Genomic DNA, 16,840 nt, shown 5'->3' on the forward strand with positions numbered 1-16,840 from the left:
ATACATACTTTGGAAATTTAGGAAATTTAGGAAATGGGTTTTCAAGCTTACAGAATTGTCTGCAATACAGTGATTTATATAAAAGCTTGTTTTATCAACACAAACCTGTATAAATTCATAAATATTAAGAAAGTACAGAGAGCCTGTTTTACTTGTTAGTATTAAGCCTTTGTTATTACAGTTCTAAAAACTGACTGCAGTGTGTGTAGAAATCAAATAAGGGCAATGAGTAAAATCTCCAGTTGTCATATAAAGGGTACATAAAAAAGTGACAATAAGTAAAAAAACATTATTTCTGTAAATTGGCTGTGCATGTGAAAGGGTGGTTAAGTGACTGTGTGTTTTCTGTGCTGGTAGGATGGTGAGAGGACTGAGCAGAGACAGCGTGATCCATCAGAGAGTGAGACGCAAGGACACTGTAGTGGTAAACCTCAGTTCTACAAACCTACAGAATGCTCTACCACAAACAGTTCACTAACCACACATCTATTACTCAATCTCATGATGACACGTTACTTTCATAGTAGTTACTATATTTTATGAATAAACATAGGACTGAATATTAGGCCTGCAGTTAAAGGGTTAGCTTTTCTGATGTTTGTCCCATGAAGCTCAGACCATGTGTGATTGCGATGTGTTTTGTGTTTTTAGGCTGTGGTGTCGTCCTCGTCCCTGAAGATGCTCCATACCTAGAGATCCTGGGCAACAGAGACCAGAGAGATGAAGGCAATACAGACAGGAGGGAGGGAGGAGGAGAAGAAGAGAGGAGGGAGGGAAGAGAAAATGAAGGGAAGGAGGGACTAGACATGGGCATAGAGGGAGCAGCGAAGAGGAGAGAGGAGGAAAAAGAGGAGGGGAGAGAGGGAGCAGGCGAGAGTAGAGCGGAGGAAAAGGAGATGAGTGAAGGAACAGAGGTGAGGGAGGTGGAGATTTCTGTGGAGAAACAGGGCTCACTGATCACGCTGGCCTGGAGCAAACCAGCTGATGCTGCAGGCAAAGACCAGGTACACACACACACACACACACATATGCACATAACACATGAATAAACACAGCAATAAATTAATCCCCAGTGATGTCACAGCCATCTGTAGCCAGGAGTCCAAAAGTGCCTCTTCCTCAGCATAGCTGTAGCTATGCTTTTCTCACCCATCACTCAGTGCAATGCTAGTTAACATGGGCATCTGTTAGCTGACGTGACAGATTTGCTACAATTGTTCGGTGTTCTACACACACATGATATCCACAATATACTCAGAGAAGCATATTGAGACAATATATTGTAATATACTATTGTAATTTATTATAATAATGCTAAAATATTAATATATTTCTGAGCATATAAGTTGGTGAGTCCTGTATTTTTGTCAAGTACTTTCTTGTCTACAGGAAATGAGTGCAGCTCTAGCAATAGAAGAGCCGGTAGTGATATCTACAGATTCACACGCTCAAATCAGCACACAACAGGTCCATGGAGACCCCATAATGACCCATGATGAAGAGCAGAGGCACACACACCCTGAGGACAGTGGGTCCACTTCATTTCAGCTGCAAGAACAAGCACACACTGAACATCATGAACACGCACAGACTGTGGAGGAGCACACAGTCGTGCAGGCTCTACAGGATGACTCCACCTCCAGCATGGTTAGAATCTCTCCCTCTTTCTCTCCCTTACCTTCCTCTCTCTTGCTCCATCATAGGTTTGAGAACAGTGTTTCCACTAATACAAAGCCAGTGTGGTTGCAAATCATTCTTCTATGCTAGAAATGTGTCACTTCATAGGTTTCAAATAATTAGCAGAAAGCTGTAATAGGAATGTACATAGCTGTTAATGTAAAAGGAAATTCATATATATATATATATATATATATATATATATATATATCTATATATATATATATATATATATACATATATATATATATATATATATATTAGTTCCAGGCTTAAATGAAAGTGGCCAGTGAGTGTTTTACTTAATAATTCCGAAAATACTAATTAAATATGAATAAATGGAATAAAACATGTAAAACACTTTTTTGTGTCTAGTTTATAATATGTAAATTATTGTATTGATTTTGAACTCATACTTTATTTTCATTGTGAAACTGTCCCTGTGGAGAGTGAGTTCACTTTTGTTTCAAACAGGACACTGAGCATGAGGGCCGTGTAGCAGATGGACACACCACACACTCACTAGTTTCAGAACTGGACCTAGAATACTCACGTGCTGCTGCTCAACCCTCTGAGACAGTAGGAATAGAGGCAGTGTGTGAGGAGCAGGACAGTGAGCTGGTGTGTGGGGGTGAAGAGGAGTGTATGGACGTGTGTGAGGAGCAGCAGCTGCAGCGCGAGGCCACCATGCGCAGCCTCGTTCACATCCAGAGGAGAGCGGAGAGACGCTGGCAGAGAGACAGAGACAGACAACTCCTCAGAGTGAGATCACTCAAAAAGACACACACACACACACACACATACACTCCTGTCAAAATAATCATCTTATCCTGTAAAAATTCATGATCATTTTTTGTAGGTTCTCAGGCATTCCTGACTCTTTATATGAAGAATGTTTTTGATAAACATATTGTTTGTTTTTTAGTTTAGAACCCCCAAAGGACCACCACAGAGCAGGTATTATTTGGATGGTGGATCATTCTCAGCACTGTAGTAATACTGATGTGATGGTGTTGTGTTACTGTGTGTTGTGCTGGTACGAGTGGATCAGACAGAGCAGTGCTGCTGAAGTTTTTAAACACCGCCTCCACTCACTGTGCACTGTCCAATTGTTACCACTGCAAGTTTATTTTTTAAACCTGGTTTTCTAACTTAAATGTTTACTTACTGCAAACTGACAAAGTCATGCTCATTTATAAACATATGAACATTTTGAAAAGCCAAACTTTTGATATGTACGTGAAATGTATTTACTTGACCTAGATGAGCAGATAAATATTTGTTGGTTACAGAGGCAACTACACTGATCAGGACTGTATTCAGAATATGAACTATGCTAAGCTCTTAATATGCAGTACTGTGCATAGATGTAAATAATACATAAAGCTCTTTATCTGTGTTGATGGATACACCTTTGGTTGCACACAGGTTCAAGAGCGGCTGTCGATCATCCAGAACAGGAAGTCAGATGAAGACCTGCTAGGTCTGACACAGGAAGACACTTTCAGACATCTGACCAGCACTATACAGCAGGTACCCTACTTATACACATTCACATTTTACAGGATGATTAGGTTTAGGTATACATAATAATTCATCACATAAACACATTTTCAAAACATTGTAATCAAATTTGAACACATTTACACATAACTTGGTAAAACAATAATGGATGTGTGTGCATTTTAGGAAGATGAGCAGCATCAGAAGACTTTGGTCAGAGAGAAGCTGCAGCAACTGCGGAGAGAACGCTCTTATATCCTGCAGTCGAGGAGAGAAAGGTAATGCACAGCACTTCAGATGAATCCTACAGCTAGTCAGACATATAGTATTTGTAAAAGTCTTAAACATTTGTTTGTTCAAAGAAGAATAAGTCAGGGGTGTACAGGTAGGCCTGGGTAGGCCTGGGCAGGTCACAGGCTTACCCAATCAAATGGGGAGAGAATATTTATTAAGCTACATTTTTAATTTACTGAAATCCAGTTCACTGCTTAAAAACATCAAGCCTGCATTGCCAGCACACCAGTGTTTGAACTTAAAGCTCCATTTGTGGTTAAAAGATGTAATGCTACTTGCAGGACGCGTAAAAGTGAGGTCTTGTCCCAGATAGAGCTTGTTGTTTTCTAGCCATCCAAAGCAAAAAGTCTTTTCTTCACAAAAAATCTTGTTGTCTTGAGTTTAATTACAAAAGCTGACATGGGCTGCATCAAAATTTTAAAGCAAACATCTGTTTCAATGCATTGAGTGATCAAATGTAAGACATAAATGGTCCATAAACATTTTACCTAAGATTTAACATGCTTTAGCCTAGGACAATTAGGTTCAAGTTTCTAGGATTTCTGTGTTTTTCCTCGTCTTTATACATCTCCTGTCTGATTTTAACTCACTTGTGTCGTCTTTATTGGGCCTGATTGTCTTGGCAGTGGGCTTTAGCTTAGGATGCTTTGTTTGCTGCATTGTTAGTCCTCATCTTTGCTTATCTCAGCGGTCTGATTTTAACTCAAATATGTCTTCATTGGGCAGAATTCGTGCCTGTGGTGAGTGGACGCCTGCTTTATAGTGAAGGGTGTTACAATGTTCGTTGGGTTTATGTGAATCCTGTATTTTAGGTTGTATACTGACAGTCAGTCAGTTTTTTATATCACCATAGGGTGGAAGCTTTGGAATAGTTAGGGTGATGACTGCACTACCACCAGGAATAGGAAATAGCTTGGTTTTATGACATTGCAGAATATAAGGCATTTCAATATTGTTCTGTATCTAGAAAGTTGGCCTACCCATTTTTCAAATGCCTATCCAAAAAATATATTTCAGCCTACGTCACTTAAGTAAATATGAATAAACATACAAACAATTCATTGACTTTTCTGTCTGTCAGTGTTTGCTGAATCATTTCCAAAGCTCTCCTCGAGGGCACACAGTATACCATCCAATATCTGCTTTAAATCTTTAAATTAATCTTTCATTAAATTAAATCAGGTACACGCCTGATGAAATTGAACAAATCCATAGAACGGCTGGAGAAAAGAAAAAGAACCAAACTTGTATTCTTCTAACCAAGATATTAAAATGTTTTAAAAAACCTTTTGCTGTATTTAAGTTTCTTTGGATGTATCATGTTAAATAGTTTTACTGCCAAGATAGGCAATGTTAAATGATTTGGCTGCCTAACTCCCTAAGTTTTGTACAGTTCTGTATCTGTGGGTGGAACATATTTTGGCATCTGGATAAGAGCATGTGCTAAATGTATTAACATAAATGAAAATGTGTGTCTGCAGGAACACTGCTGGATTTAAGGAACTGCTTGCACCCACAACTCAACACATGACTAACACAGAGGATGTCCTTTAACAAAGACACATGCACGCACACATGAGGTCACTGTAGCACACCTTTCCATTTATTCTAGCATTTTGTTAGTATGCTTCTGGGCAAAGTTCACTAGTGACTCCATGCAGTAAGACATTCGCCATCTGCTACTCTCTATAGGCCCCTTACTGTAGATGCAGTGGTGGCATCAGTGCTGTTGGCTATTGACTTTTTGCAGTGCACAATACCAGACTGTCTGATAATCAAGATATTCTAATGTAAATGCTAGTGGTACTGTTACATTTACAGAATTAATTAATGTATCATAAAAAAATCAAAGTGGAATGGTTTGCACTCCAGCTAAATTCTAAAGTCACACATACGAATAACATCAACATTTGACTTATATGGCGAATGACTAACAAGCGTGTATTAGACACATTTGAACGTTTTATTGAATTTCAAGACATTTCCACAGCAGTAACATCACTGTCTCATCTCCATTCAGACACAATGCAGTCTCTTCTTCACAAATCTGTATGTGTGCGTGTGTACATGTCTGTGCGTGTTTTGTGTGTGTATGGCAATCATAACTTAAACCCTATACACAAAGTCAGTTCTCCCCCCATTTCAAGTTTAAATATTCAAGTGAGCAAGTATACAGTATGTAAAAGTCTACAATGACAATGTAACTTGTAATGAAATAAAAAGATCCTCTCTTTTTTGCTCTATTTCTCTTCTTTCGGTCATCAATTTAAAATTAGTGGATGTGTGCTGCCTGCAACATTTTATTTCTAGTATAACGTCCAGTTTTAGCAGATGTGAATGGGTCGTGTTCACTACACTGTGCGATCAATGATTTGGGGGTTAAAGAGTTTGTTCAACTGAAATGGAATCAAGAGTTTTCCCCAGGAGAAACACTATGAAGTTTTGTAGGATTTTACTGGTGAGCGCACTGCACCCCCGGCCCATGTGGACCACCTTCCTCATCTGAGCTGTCATTATAGGCCTCACGCCGGAGACCTCCAGACGACCCTTGACTTATATCAAACTCCTTCAAGTCAACTTCTTCTGTATCAGCTGAGATTACAGGAACCTCTGCACGTGATGGTAACAAATCTTCCAACTCCTACAAACACAAACACAGGTCTTGTTATCATGTCACTGTGAGAAAACCTTGTTCTGCAAAAACAAACAGTGACGTTACAGAAGAAAAAACTGGGAAAAAATTACTGCTGTGATATGTAAACCTATTTGTATATATCTGTAGTTATAGATATATGCGTATGTACCTATACATGACTTTCTTAGACAAAAAATTTGTCGCAAGCATCATGTCTTCTCTAACACGTGGTTAAGCATCTAATTGCCTTAAAGACAGTGCCAATCCTGTTAGGATTACAACAGCCTCTTGAGATAGTTCCTATCTATTTTAGACCGCTCTTCCACTATCTTTGTGCTTCATGCTCAAGCAGAACAAAATCTATGACATTGTCACATTCCAGGATTATAACCAAGGTGTCTGTATGTGACTGGTACAACAGACATGATGGAACACTGGGACACCTTGCCTGAACAGCAAAATCACTAGATTTTAATCTCAATTCTCAGTGTGGAACAGCAGGTGATGCATGAACACACACAAACTTGGCTAAATCGGCTAAAATGGACAGGAACTATGTTAAGTGACTAATGTAATCCTTACTTGACAGGATCGACACTGTTATGAATGCCAGGGGACACGTAACTGAGTACTAGAAGAAAAAATATGCATGCAACTAATATTTTGTCTGGTACGCTTAAATGCATATGTAATTCACAGGATGTGTGGAGTAATATGTGAATGTAAAACATGTCGTAGCTGTTGTTGCACAAAAGTTTATTTGCACTTGCATTAATGAAATGATTACCGTTAGTTTCTCTGTGCTGATCCAACCATTATCGGGAAACCGCACGTCAAACTTGATATACAGATCTCCTTTCTCAAACGGGTTTCTGTACTGGGGCATTCCCTCACCACGGACAACTCTAACAGAACCTAAAACAGCACATTCACAACATTGTTACATTCCTGCTTTTGTACCATTTAATATATTTCAGTCCACCTAGTTTAGCAGTAACAAATTTGCATTATAGCAAATCACTCCACAACAACATGACAATGCAAACAATTCTGGAGAGTGAAGGCTCATCCAAAACACATGCAGCCTTTGGAAAAGCCTGAACCCTATTCTGTCATGTGCTCTGCTTAGCTGCCGTGAAGGTCTGCGGCCATCCTTTCCACGTAAGGAGAACCTAGCTTTACTAGCAGCACTTTAACAGAACAGGAAAGCACATCTTACACACCTGGCTCTATGACTTTGCCGGCAGGGTACTTAATGAGGAGATGTCTGCCGTCAAGATGTGTGAGAGTGAGCTGGAAGCCGCAGAGGGCCTCCACCAGGCCGATAGTCTGGCACAAGTGCAGATCATTACCATCGCGGCGGAACTCCTACACGGAGAGAGAGAAAGAGTAAAAGTTCTTCTTCCATCATTATATATCCTCTTTTTAACTAGCTGTACTGCAATCTAACTAGAGTGTGCGCAGATATCACATACCCATAAGGGGTTTATAAGTGCATGAGAGATGTTACCTCATGTTCTTTTTCCTGCAGCACTAGTATAATATCTCCAGGCTCAGTGTTGGGTGACTGGTCTGCTTCTCCACTAAATGTGATCTTCTGGCCATGTTTCATTCCCTTATCCACATGAACCTCCAAAACCTTCAGCTCCTTACACACCTTGCGGCCCTCGCATTGTTTGCAGCGGTCCCTCTCACTGATCACCTCTCCTGCACAAAGATTAAAACAACTTCCTTAAATAGCCCAACCAACCATAATAATTAGAAAACAGCACAGACACAGAGGTGGCAGTTATGGGTCTTGCATAATATCCTAGCTGTCAGCTCTGTCATACAATTACATTGAGCCTAAGTCAAGTTCCTGTAAGCAAACATTTTTATGACATGATTGCTTTAAGTTTTGGATTTGTTCATGTAACAGTCGCTGCTGCAACAATGATATGCCATAGTTGACACTTGCAAACACTGTTAAAGTTTCAAAACATGCTATTTATTTCTCATTCCATACAAACCAAAAACAGTCTGAATTGTTCTGAATTTACTGTTTTTGTGATGTCACAAAAAACAACAAATTCACATATCCAACTACTCAGCATACAAAAGTTTAGCCCCACTCATTCATGCTACAGTTATAAAGGAGTGTTTCAACATGGACTGCTTTTTAAATGAAGCACAATATAGGGCAGCAAATCAGAACGGAGACCATTTACATATTCCAGCCTTAAAAGTGTAGTCTCAAAAACAGCCCATTGAATTCTAGGGATTAAAAAGGTTGGAAAATTGTCATGGAAAAATGAACCATGATGTTTTGGTACCTAATATCATACAAATGTCAAAAACGGACTTCAGAGAGAAAAAATAAAATAGAAAAAAGTAGGATAGGGGCCCTTTGCTTAGGGTACTTTGATATCATAATTTTGCCACATTGCCTAAACCTACTTTTCCGTGACACTCACCCTCTCCACTGCAGTCACTACACACTGTCTGCATTTGTTGGACCATGCCAGGAGCCAGCTGTCTAATCATGATCCGCATGCCCCTCCCTCTGCATGTGGTACACTTCTGCACAGCCCCAGTCTTACCGCCTTGACTGCAAGAGAAAGAAAATTCAGGCATTCCATCCATATATGGCATTGAGACAATTTATTATAAGGCGTACACGCAATTAGCTCAGGCCTAATGTAATACACATATTGGTTCTTGATTCTGGTTGTGAAGCACCACTCCTTTACTAAGTCTAGTATTTCCCCACTCTAACACATCTACTGCAACTCATGAATCACGTCATATCATGTTGATTCGCTGAAGAGCACTGAAAACACTAAAATGAGCATGGCAAGCTTACTCTAGGACCAGGAAGGGCTCAAACACTGACTTAGGGAGTTGGAAGCCATTTTGAATCCAGCCAGTGTTGTGTTAGTAGACAGAAAACAGAGATATCACTCACCCATTGCAGGCACTACAAAGGACATTCTTGCTGAGCTGTAGTTTGGTAGTTTTGCCATTGTAAAGATCTTCTAAAGTCACCCTGTCAGAAATAAATTAAATAAATACATTTAATTTACGCTCCTGTCTCCTGACACCTTCAGGCTCAATGTCAACTACAACATCACCATGCCAGAGATTAAATATCCAAATCTGTTCCCTTAAGACCTTTTTTAAGACATATTAAATACATTTTACACATGTTCTGTAAAGCCAAAAACAGAAGCCCAGGAGGTCACATCATGTTGCCTATACTTGTTCATCTAAACAATTCCTTTTTTCAGTTACAACAGGAGCACCTATGAAATCTGGGTTATCAGATAGTAGTTATTAAAAATGCCTTTCGTAATGCAGAAGTACAGCAAGACATTTTCACAATACACTTGTGGGAAAGAGACCACCTAAATCCAGCAACAACTTTAAGTATACATTTTTAACATAAGGCAAAGCCAAGACAAACTTTTTATTCCAGCATCCAGTGACTCACTTCAATGGATGCACCATATCTTCTCCCCTCCGCCGGCCCCCATTTCGGCTTCTGCTGCTCTGACCGCCCATGAAGCCAAACAGACCTCCACCAAAGATATGTGAGAAGATGTCCTCCATTCCAGCTCCACCACCGCCACCCTCACGCAAGCCCTGCTCTCCATAGCGATCATACAACTCCTTCTTCTCTGGATTAGTTAGCACCTCATATGCAAAACTGATTTCCTTAAACTGATACATACATACACATGTTTTATCAATTCAACTCCAATAAATGTAATCAAGTAAAATTCTTCTGTTATTCACTTAGAAAAGTTCCACTTGTCAGAAGATGAATCTTTTACCTTGTCTCCTGCATTGGGATTCTTATCAGGGTGGTATTCTTTCGCCAACTTACGATAAGCCTGTAATTAAATTGAAATAATTATAACATTTAGAGGCAAGTCCATAAACCAGACTACAGCTGACTGACTCACTGTCATGAAATACTGCAACAGATAGTCAATTTTTTTAGCCTAAGCTCAAAGCAGCAAGTAGGTCAGATTGGTTTAAACCTGCTCTTACAGTGGGAAAGGCAAAAATAAATATTTCACAGTATTTTGCTTTTTCTATATTGGAAAATGGGCACAAGCCAAACAGAGATTCTGCTGTGCCCCACTTTTACTTTGTCTAAGAAAAAAATAATGGAAAAAGGCATGTGTGATTAGATAATAAAAGATTCTTTTTAAGAATTACACTACACTTGGCAGCAGATTTCCTGAAAATGTAAAACTAATTTAGAAAAAAGTAACAATTCATGTATTACATCAGATTGTTAGCTCATTTGGATTTGTGATAATAGTAACTAGTAACTTAAGCACAAGTATTAATCAGTGAGATTATTTTTCCTTTAATTAAGCCATACAACACAGTCATATAGCACTACAAATAATAAAATAGTATTTTGTTTAACTAACGAGCGATAACGTTACCTCCAGTCTAAGACCCTAAAATAAACCAAGCAAATTATTTTTTTAGGTTGTACACGAGCTTTGTTTACACAAATTCAAAGACAATGGCTTGTTTTTGTCACCACAAATCTGTAAGGTGAACAACACGTTATATCAGCATGGATGTCAGTCACCAGTGTACAGTCACACCCTAACTTTAAAAAATGATTTAATCAGCCTTAAGCCTGTCTGGCGAGCAGGCCTGCTGCACTGGTAGGCCAACCGATGGACATTTGTCCCAATTCACAACCACAGCTAGCTGCTAGCTACAGCCAGCTTTGAGTGTCCTCTTTCTCTGTGATGCTCTCCGTGCTAGCCGGTCTCAAGAGCATCTTTTGTCAGGACTGGTCTCATGTGAAGGCTTTTTCGAGGACATCTTTGAAAAATACTTTTATTAAACAAAAGAAGGTGCTAAACAGTAGCCAAAACGAGTCTTACTACACAGGAAAATGTCTTCCCGATTGTAAAGGCCACATGAGACTAAGGCTAGAAGCTTAGCAAGCAAGCAGCTAGTTAGCGTTACAGGTTAGCTAGGTTTAGTTAGCTCGCTAGCTAACAACATCACCGGAAAAAATCAGGCACCGACTCGCTTTAAACGGCTCTGAAAACAGACCGTACCTTCTTGAGCTCATTCTCCGTGGCCGAAGGAGACACGCCGAGGATGTCATATAATTTAGTATCCGCGACGTTCGCCATGGCACCGGAGCAGCAGAGGAAGGAGAGCTGGAGCGGAGGGCCGAGTTTCAGTTAAATGAGGAGGAGAGAAAGAGAAAGAGAGAGAGGAGCCGGCTGGAGACGTCATACGCAATGCGTCACTCCGCCGCAGCTCAGCTCAGCTCAGCACACAAGCGTGTCCTTGAGCTGCGTCTTAGCCGAGTAGACCAACCTAAAGCCTTCAGTAAAGTTAGTGTTACTCCTGTGAAATAAAGACTCTTCTTCTGTTACTTCTGTGAAATAAGGACTCGAATAAAAGCAGGCTAATAGTACATTTTCAAAAAAAGAAAGAAACTGAGTAGAACTACATAAGTTCAACCACTGTGCTCTTACTTCACTGTAACTTCACAGCATCTATCAGCTGAGGAACTGAATTTTTGTCTCTGTTCTTCTCTTTGTTGTCTTGACCTAAAATGGGAAACGCTGACCTAATTTTATAAGTAATTACAATAACCAAGTCCTTCATGAAGTTCAGATTAATGTTGAATTTGGGAAAATACTGAACTGTGCAGTGCAGGGGCTGCAGTGGGTAAAAAGCTGTTAGAGGCTCAGGATGCAGTGAAGTTTTCCGTCTTGATTTTATTTTATTTTTAAACGGTATTTCCACCTAATTTTCAGAATTTCTGTATAAATCAATCGTTACACTCAAAGTATTTCAGGGTAGTTTGAATTGAAAAGGCACACTTGAGAGAAACTTACCATCTCAGATTTCCTTTCAAATGGAGGTGATTGAACCAGAGGCCATGACGTCTACAATATAAATACCATTTTATCTGCTATACAAAACGACCAGTGAATGTTAATAATGGTAAAACATTGTTTAATCTTTGTGTATTATTTTGCCTGGATGTGATGGTCCCTGTAGCTCTGCCATGGATGTATCGTTATGAAATTATGTTTTTTATATAACGGGCCAAACGTTTATTTCAAAACTATCATAAACAATGTACATGTTTTTTTAAACCTCACATGTATAATAACTGTATAATGTATAATAACATTCTGTGAGGTAGCTTTCAGAGGCTTTAAGCACTAGTCTGGCTCCTCACCACTTCTGTGAAAAATTCAAACTTTGTAAGTTTATCTAGAGTGGAGCATTTCATATCAAACCAGTCTGCATGACATTATTCGCAGCTTAACCATTTTATTGTGCAGAAATTTTAAAAATTTGGTGGAATTCCCTTTTTCCCTGAACTGAAAAGATTACGAGGCTCAGTTCATTTCTGAACCTCGGGCATGCCTTGCTATTTGTGATCTTACATTCGTTTTACTTCTATCGTAATGCACTGCTGGCATGTATGAAAACTATAAGACTAATAGGTTTTAGCCCATAATATTTTCACTCACGTATAATATTCATGTAGTGTCACCTTATAATGAACAATACGTGTGCCTTATCCTGAAGAACTATAGTAAATGTCCTAATTTAATTTAAGATTTATGTAGGAGTCATTTTATTAAAGATCTTTGACGTAGAGGATAATGATCCATAACATACTTAAACTTCAAAATGGAAACACCTAAAACATATTTTTATTGTATAAATGCTTCTTTTTCATTCCATTCACACGAAGTGTTCAGCGGGATGGTCCGTTTTATCTTCGAAATAAATAAATAAATAAATAAATAATCAATACATGTCCAATAAATCAAACTGGAGCGCACCGGGTGCTCGCACTACGCGCTCTGCGCGCTCCCGTTACGAGATCCGCCATTTTAACTCCAAAAGATGTCAAAATATTTTTCTGCTTACGACCTACAGATCTGAGCGGCTCCGGAGCCGGAGCAGGCGTTTTCAGGTGAGGACTCCGGGTGGGGACTTGGTTGTGCTGCAGCAGGGCGCAGTCAGTCACCGCGCAGCCTGATTTTTAACGGCAGCAGGCTGTGACCGAGCCTGTAGCTGGAGCTAACTGTGGGCAGTAGCTTTGCTTTGAGTGCTGAGGTGAGTCCGCTGTAGCGCATATGCTCAGTTAAGGACCTGTGTTTGTTCTCATTATTAGGTAAACAAACTGACCAGATGAACTAGTTAGCTACGGCCCCTCGTGTAACCTTAATGCGTGACGTTGAAGGAGCGAGCTGAGGTTTAGGTGCTAACGTTAACGTTACTTGTTTATCTCCAGAAGAAGGCGAAGTACGCTAACGTTACCTATTGTGAATTTCAATCTCAAGGCATTTTTGGGACATGTGGTTAGCTAGCCGAGATTATCCACCAACCAGTAGTTTGCAGTCGGGCTGAAAACCACAGTTTAGCCCCTGGTGGTAAAAGGGCTTTAGCTAACGAGTATTCACTGATGCATTGGGATTAATTTTAAAGAGCAGGAGTTAGCGTCGCAGCTAAACTGTTAACGTTAACCGTTCCTAGTTGATCCTTCCACTTGAAGTATTTGGAGCTGCTCTAGTCTTGTTTACTTGACGGCGGACATTGAACAGGAGAGAGAGGCCGCTGCTCCTTCTCGACCGGAGACACGGTCAGTCAGGTGCTGTGGCAGTTCGCTTTTGCTAAGTGGGATTGTGGGGGGAAATACTAGTGAATGTTTGGCTGAGAGTGGTGGGCAAGATATTGAGTAACATTGAGTGCAGGTAACAAACCAAACTCCCTCACATCTTTTTTGCCTTGCTGTGGCGTTTTGAGTCATTTGCCTTTGAGATAAAATGCCACCACTTGAAAGCATGTTTTTATGATAGGCATTGTGTGGATATATAGTGGAAGAAAGAAGAGCAATGTTGAGAATGGTCTGCACATTATGATTAAAGAGCCCCTATTCTGAGGTCTACATGTGACCTTTATTTGGGTTTGTGCAACAAGATCAGTTGTAATTCCTTTTTACCCATTGTTCAGTGTCTTTTTATTGCTTAGAATGAAACAGGCTTTTTGATATTGTGCCTTTAAAGGACCCATATTATGGAAAAGTTAATTACCCTTGCTTTTTTTTTTAATAAAAGTCTTTAACGGTGCTTACATACTATGTAAAAGTGTGAAAACATAACATTTATTCCCTTGACCATACAGTCCACACATGAAAACTAAACTGCAAAAACAGCCCGTTTTTGATGTGATACATGATACGAATTGTGTTTCGACTTTAATGCCAGCCCCACACATTCACACTGAAGTTATAAGGAGTATTTCAGCCTGGACTGTTTTTTGAATGAGGCACAATACAGGGCAGCCAGTCAGTACAGAGGTTATTTATATGAATCAGTCTTCAAGGTATAATAATGAAAACAACCTGTTTAATTCTAAGGGATAAAGAGAGGTTGGAAAATGATCCTGTAACAAGTGAATAACTTTTGGTACATCAAACTACACGTATGCAATGAGGAAAAATATAATATATAAAAAATTGAAGGATTTGGGCCCTTTAAGGCTGATGTATATAAATTCCATCTGTTCTGACTGGCTGCCCCATGTTGTGCCTCATTTAAAATGCAGTCCAGGCTGAGCAACTCTGTGATGTTCTACTTTTTTCTTGTATTTTATGTGTAATGTTTTTGTGTATATGCATTGATAGCGATGCTGGTATCCGGTATCAGTCCGATACGGTGTTCATTTGCTGATACTCATAAAAAATGCACAGATTCGATAACATTCGATACTACCTGATACCGTGTGAAATGAGCTTAGTGTATGCTCTTGTGCTAATCAACTGATGAGTTAGCAAAGCTGCTGTAGCTCAGATTCTCAGAGTGTTTGCTCAGTACTCGGGTGTGCAGCGTGTTAGATTAAATGAAACGGCTTTATTGGAAATTGTTCATAGACAGAGCTATCTGTAGAGGCTATACCGCATGTCAGTCGGACCGAGTGTACATGTACAGTGTGAGTCACACAATAGCAAGATTTCTACAACACAGAAGTGCTTTTCTGACGTTGAATAAAACGCGTTCTTCTTCACTGCAATGCTACTTGAAGGTAATAAATGTAACATAGTTAGCTAATGCATTCCATTTAAAATCAGCTAGATTGTAGTTATTTAGTTGTTTGGGTCCATGACACTCATTTACACTTACACAACTACTTAGCATTAAGTAGGCTACTCAGTATGTATTGGTATCGGCAAGTACTAAAAAACATGTACTCGTACTCAGTCTGAAAATAATTGTATCGATGCATCCCTACTTGTGTAGGTCATAATACATCTTTAAATTACAGTTTTTTGACTTTTCTTTATCCCTTGGAATTAAACAACCTCTTTTTGTTACTGTGCCCTTAAGACTGATATATGTAAATTAACCATGTTCTAACTGGCTGCCCTGAACTGTGCCTCATTCAAAAAGCAGTCTGGGCCAAAAGAGTCCTTATCTCAGCATGAATGGGCAGGACTAAACTGCTGTAGGCTGAATAGGTGGATGCATGTAAATGCATTGTTTTTTTGTGACCTCACAGAAACAGTGAATTCAGAATGATCAGTTTTTGCAGGATAGTTTCATATATGGACAGGGAGTGAATGTTTGCATTCTACATCAAACTGTGTTGCTTCAGATAAACAAGCTGAAATTTATTTTTGCATGACATTGGCCCTTTAATAACTTTTAATGAACTGAAGTCTGGCTGTTTTTACAGCTTAGGTTCCATATATGGACTGTATGCACTGGGGAGTAATTGGTACACTTTGACATTTTAACATATGTCTTTACATACTACATCAAACACCTTTATTTGAAAATAGCAAGGAACGTTCATTTTACCATGACCTGGGCCTTTTGAATGATTTTGTTGGCCTGTATTCCTCCAAAATGCACAGAGATCATGATTCTAGAACCAGAGGTTTTAACCAATTTAACCAATTTTATTTGATGCATGTAAATCTTCAGTGACTTAAAAAAATCATCTGTCAGTAAATATGGTAACGGATGACCTCATATCCTCTGCAGATGCTGATAAATTCCATTAGCACAGGAAAAAGGTCGCTTATTTGTGTTCAGCCTGTATTTCAAATGCAAGTGATTTTCCAGAACAGGTGTGACATACTAGTTTCTACCTTAGATTTTACTAAAAATAGGGCTCTAACCAGGGATTCCTTCAGATTTAATTCCACATTCATTATGCAAGCACCAAATAAATAAGGTCTAAAACATGACTACCTATTACTCTTCCTCCTGCGTAAGGCCCGTATGGCCCTGGCCTTTTTTCTCACCAGAATCTCTTTTTAAAAGGGAATTTCATCTTTTCTCAGTTCAGTCACTTGTATGTAAACTAAGTCATTCAGAGTGGATTGATGTGAACCTACACTTGTCTTGTATGTTTTTATGTGTAGTTACTGATAATGGTAAAATTAAAGAACACTACATTTCATTAAAAACTGCAAGTTTCATTAAAAAGAGAACATAAATAGGCTGATTTAATTGGATTTAGTGAAGTAGAAAATTTGAGAAATCAGTGAAAGTCCCCTGTAAGTATTGCAGATTCTTTTGCTATCAAGTTGTGTTTTATGGTCAGTGTACTGAAAATACTGGAAAAACTCCACCTCCCCCACCCTTTCCAAAAAAAATAAATAAAAATAAACAGTATCCAACAGGCTTAAGACCTCTGGCCTTGATAAAGACCTTTCAGAACTGATGA

At 39.2% G+C, this 16,840-nt stretch overlaps 2 protein-coding genes across 11 annotated transcripts in view; one reads left to right on the forward strand and one right to left on the reverse strand.

Annotated features, from left to right (window-relative positions):
* Positions 1 to 5,416: 5,416 nt before the first annotated feature.
* On the reverse strand, positions 5,417 to 11,338 carry dnaja2b (DnaJ heat shock protein family (Hsp40) member A2b). The gene is made up of 9 exons (XM_036585817.1): positions 11,185 to 11,338; positions 9,922 to 9,981; positions 9,579 to 9,808; positions 9,054 to 9,134; positions 8,563 to 8,696; positions 7,620 to 7,816; positions 7,333 to 7,477; positions 6,897 to 7,024; positions 5,417 to 6,115 (listed from the first exon to the last, which is right to left on the reverse strand). The coding sequence occupies exons 1-9, from the start codon at positions 11,260 to 11,262 to the stop codon at positions 5,927 to 5,929; spliced, it is 1,242 nt and encodes a 413-aa protein (XP_036441710.1). The 5' UTR covers positions 11,263 to 11,338; the 3' UTR covers positions 5,417 to 5,926.
* Positions 11,339 to 12,941: 1,603 nt separating this feature from the next.
* The window catches only part of ppp6r2b (protein phosphatase 6, regulatory subunit 2b), a 34,289-nt gene continuing 30,390 nt past the window's right edge, over positions 12,942 to 16,840 (forward strand). For 4 of the 10 annotated variants that reach the window (XR_005008082.1, XM_036585807.1, XM_036585809.1 and 1 more), the window contains exon 1: positions 12,942 to 13,079. The gene's annotated coding sequence lies outside the window, so the exon portion shown is untranslated. The other 6 variants (XM_036585808.1, XM_036585813.1, XM_036585810.1 and 3 more) reach the window with 4 other exon arrangements.

Source organism: Colossoma macropomum, unplaced genomic scaffold, assembly GCF_904425465.1.
Source record: "Colossoma macropomum unplaced genomic scaffold, Colossoma_macropomum, whole genome shotgun sequence".
NCBI classification, from domain to species: domain Eukaryota; kingdom Metazoa; phylum Chordata; class Actinopteri; order Characiformes; family Serrasalmidae; genus Colossoma; species Colossoma macropomum.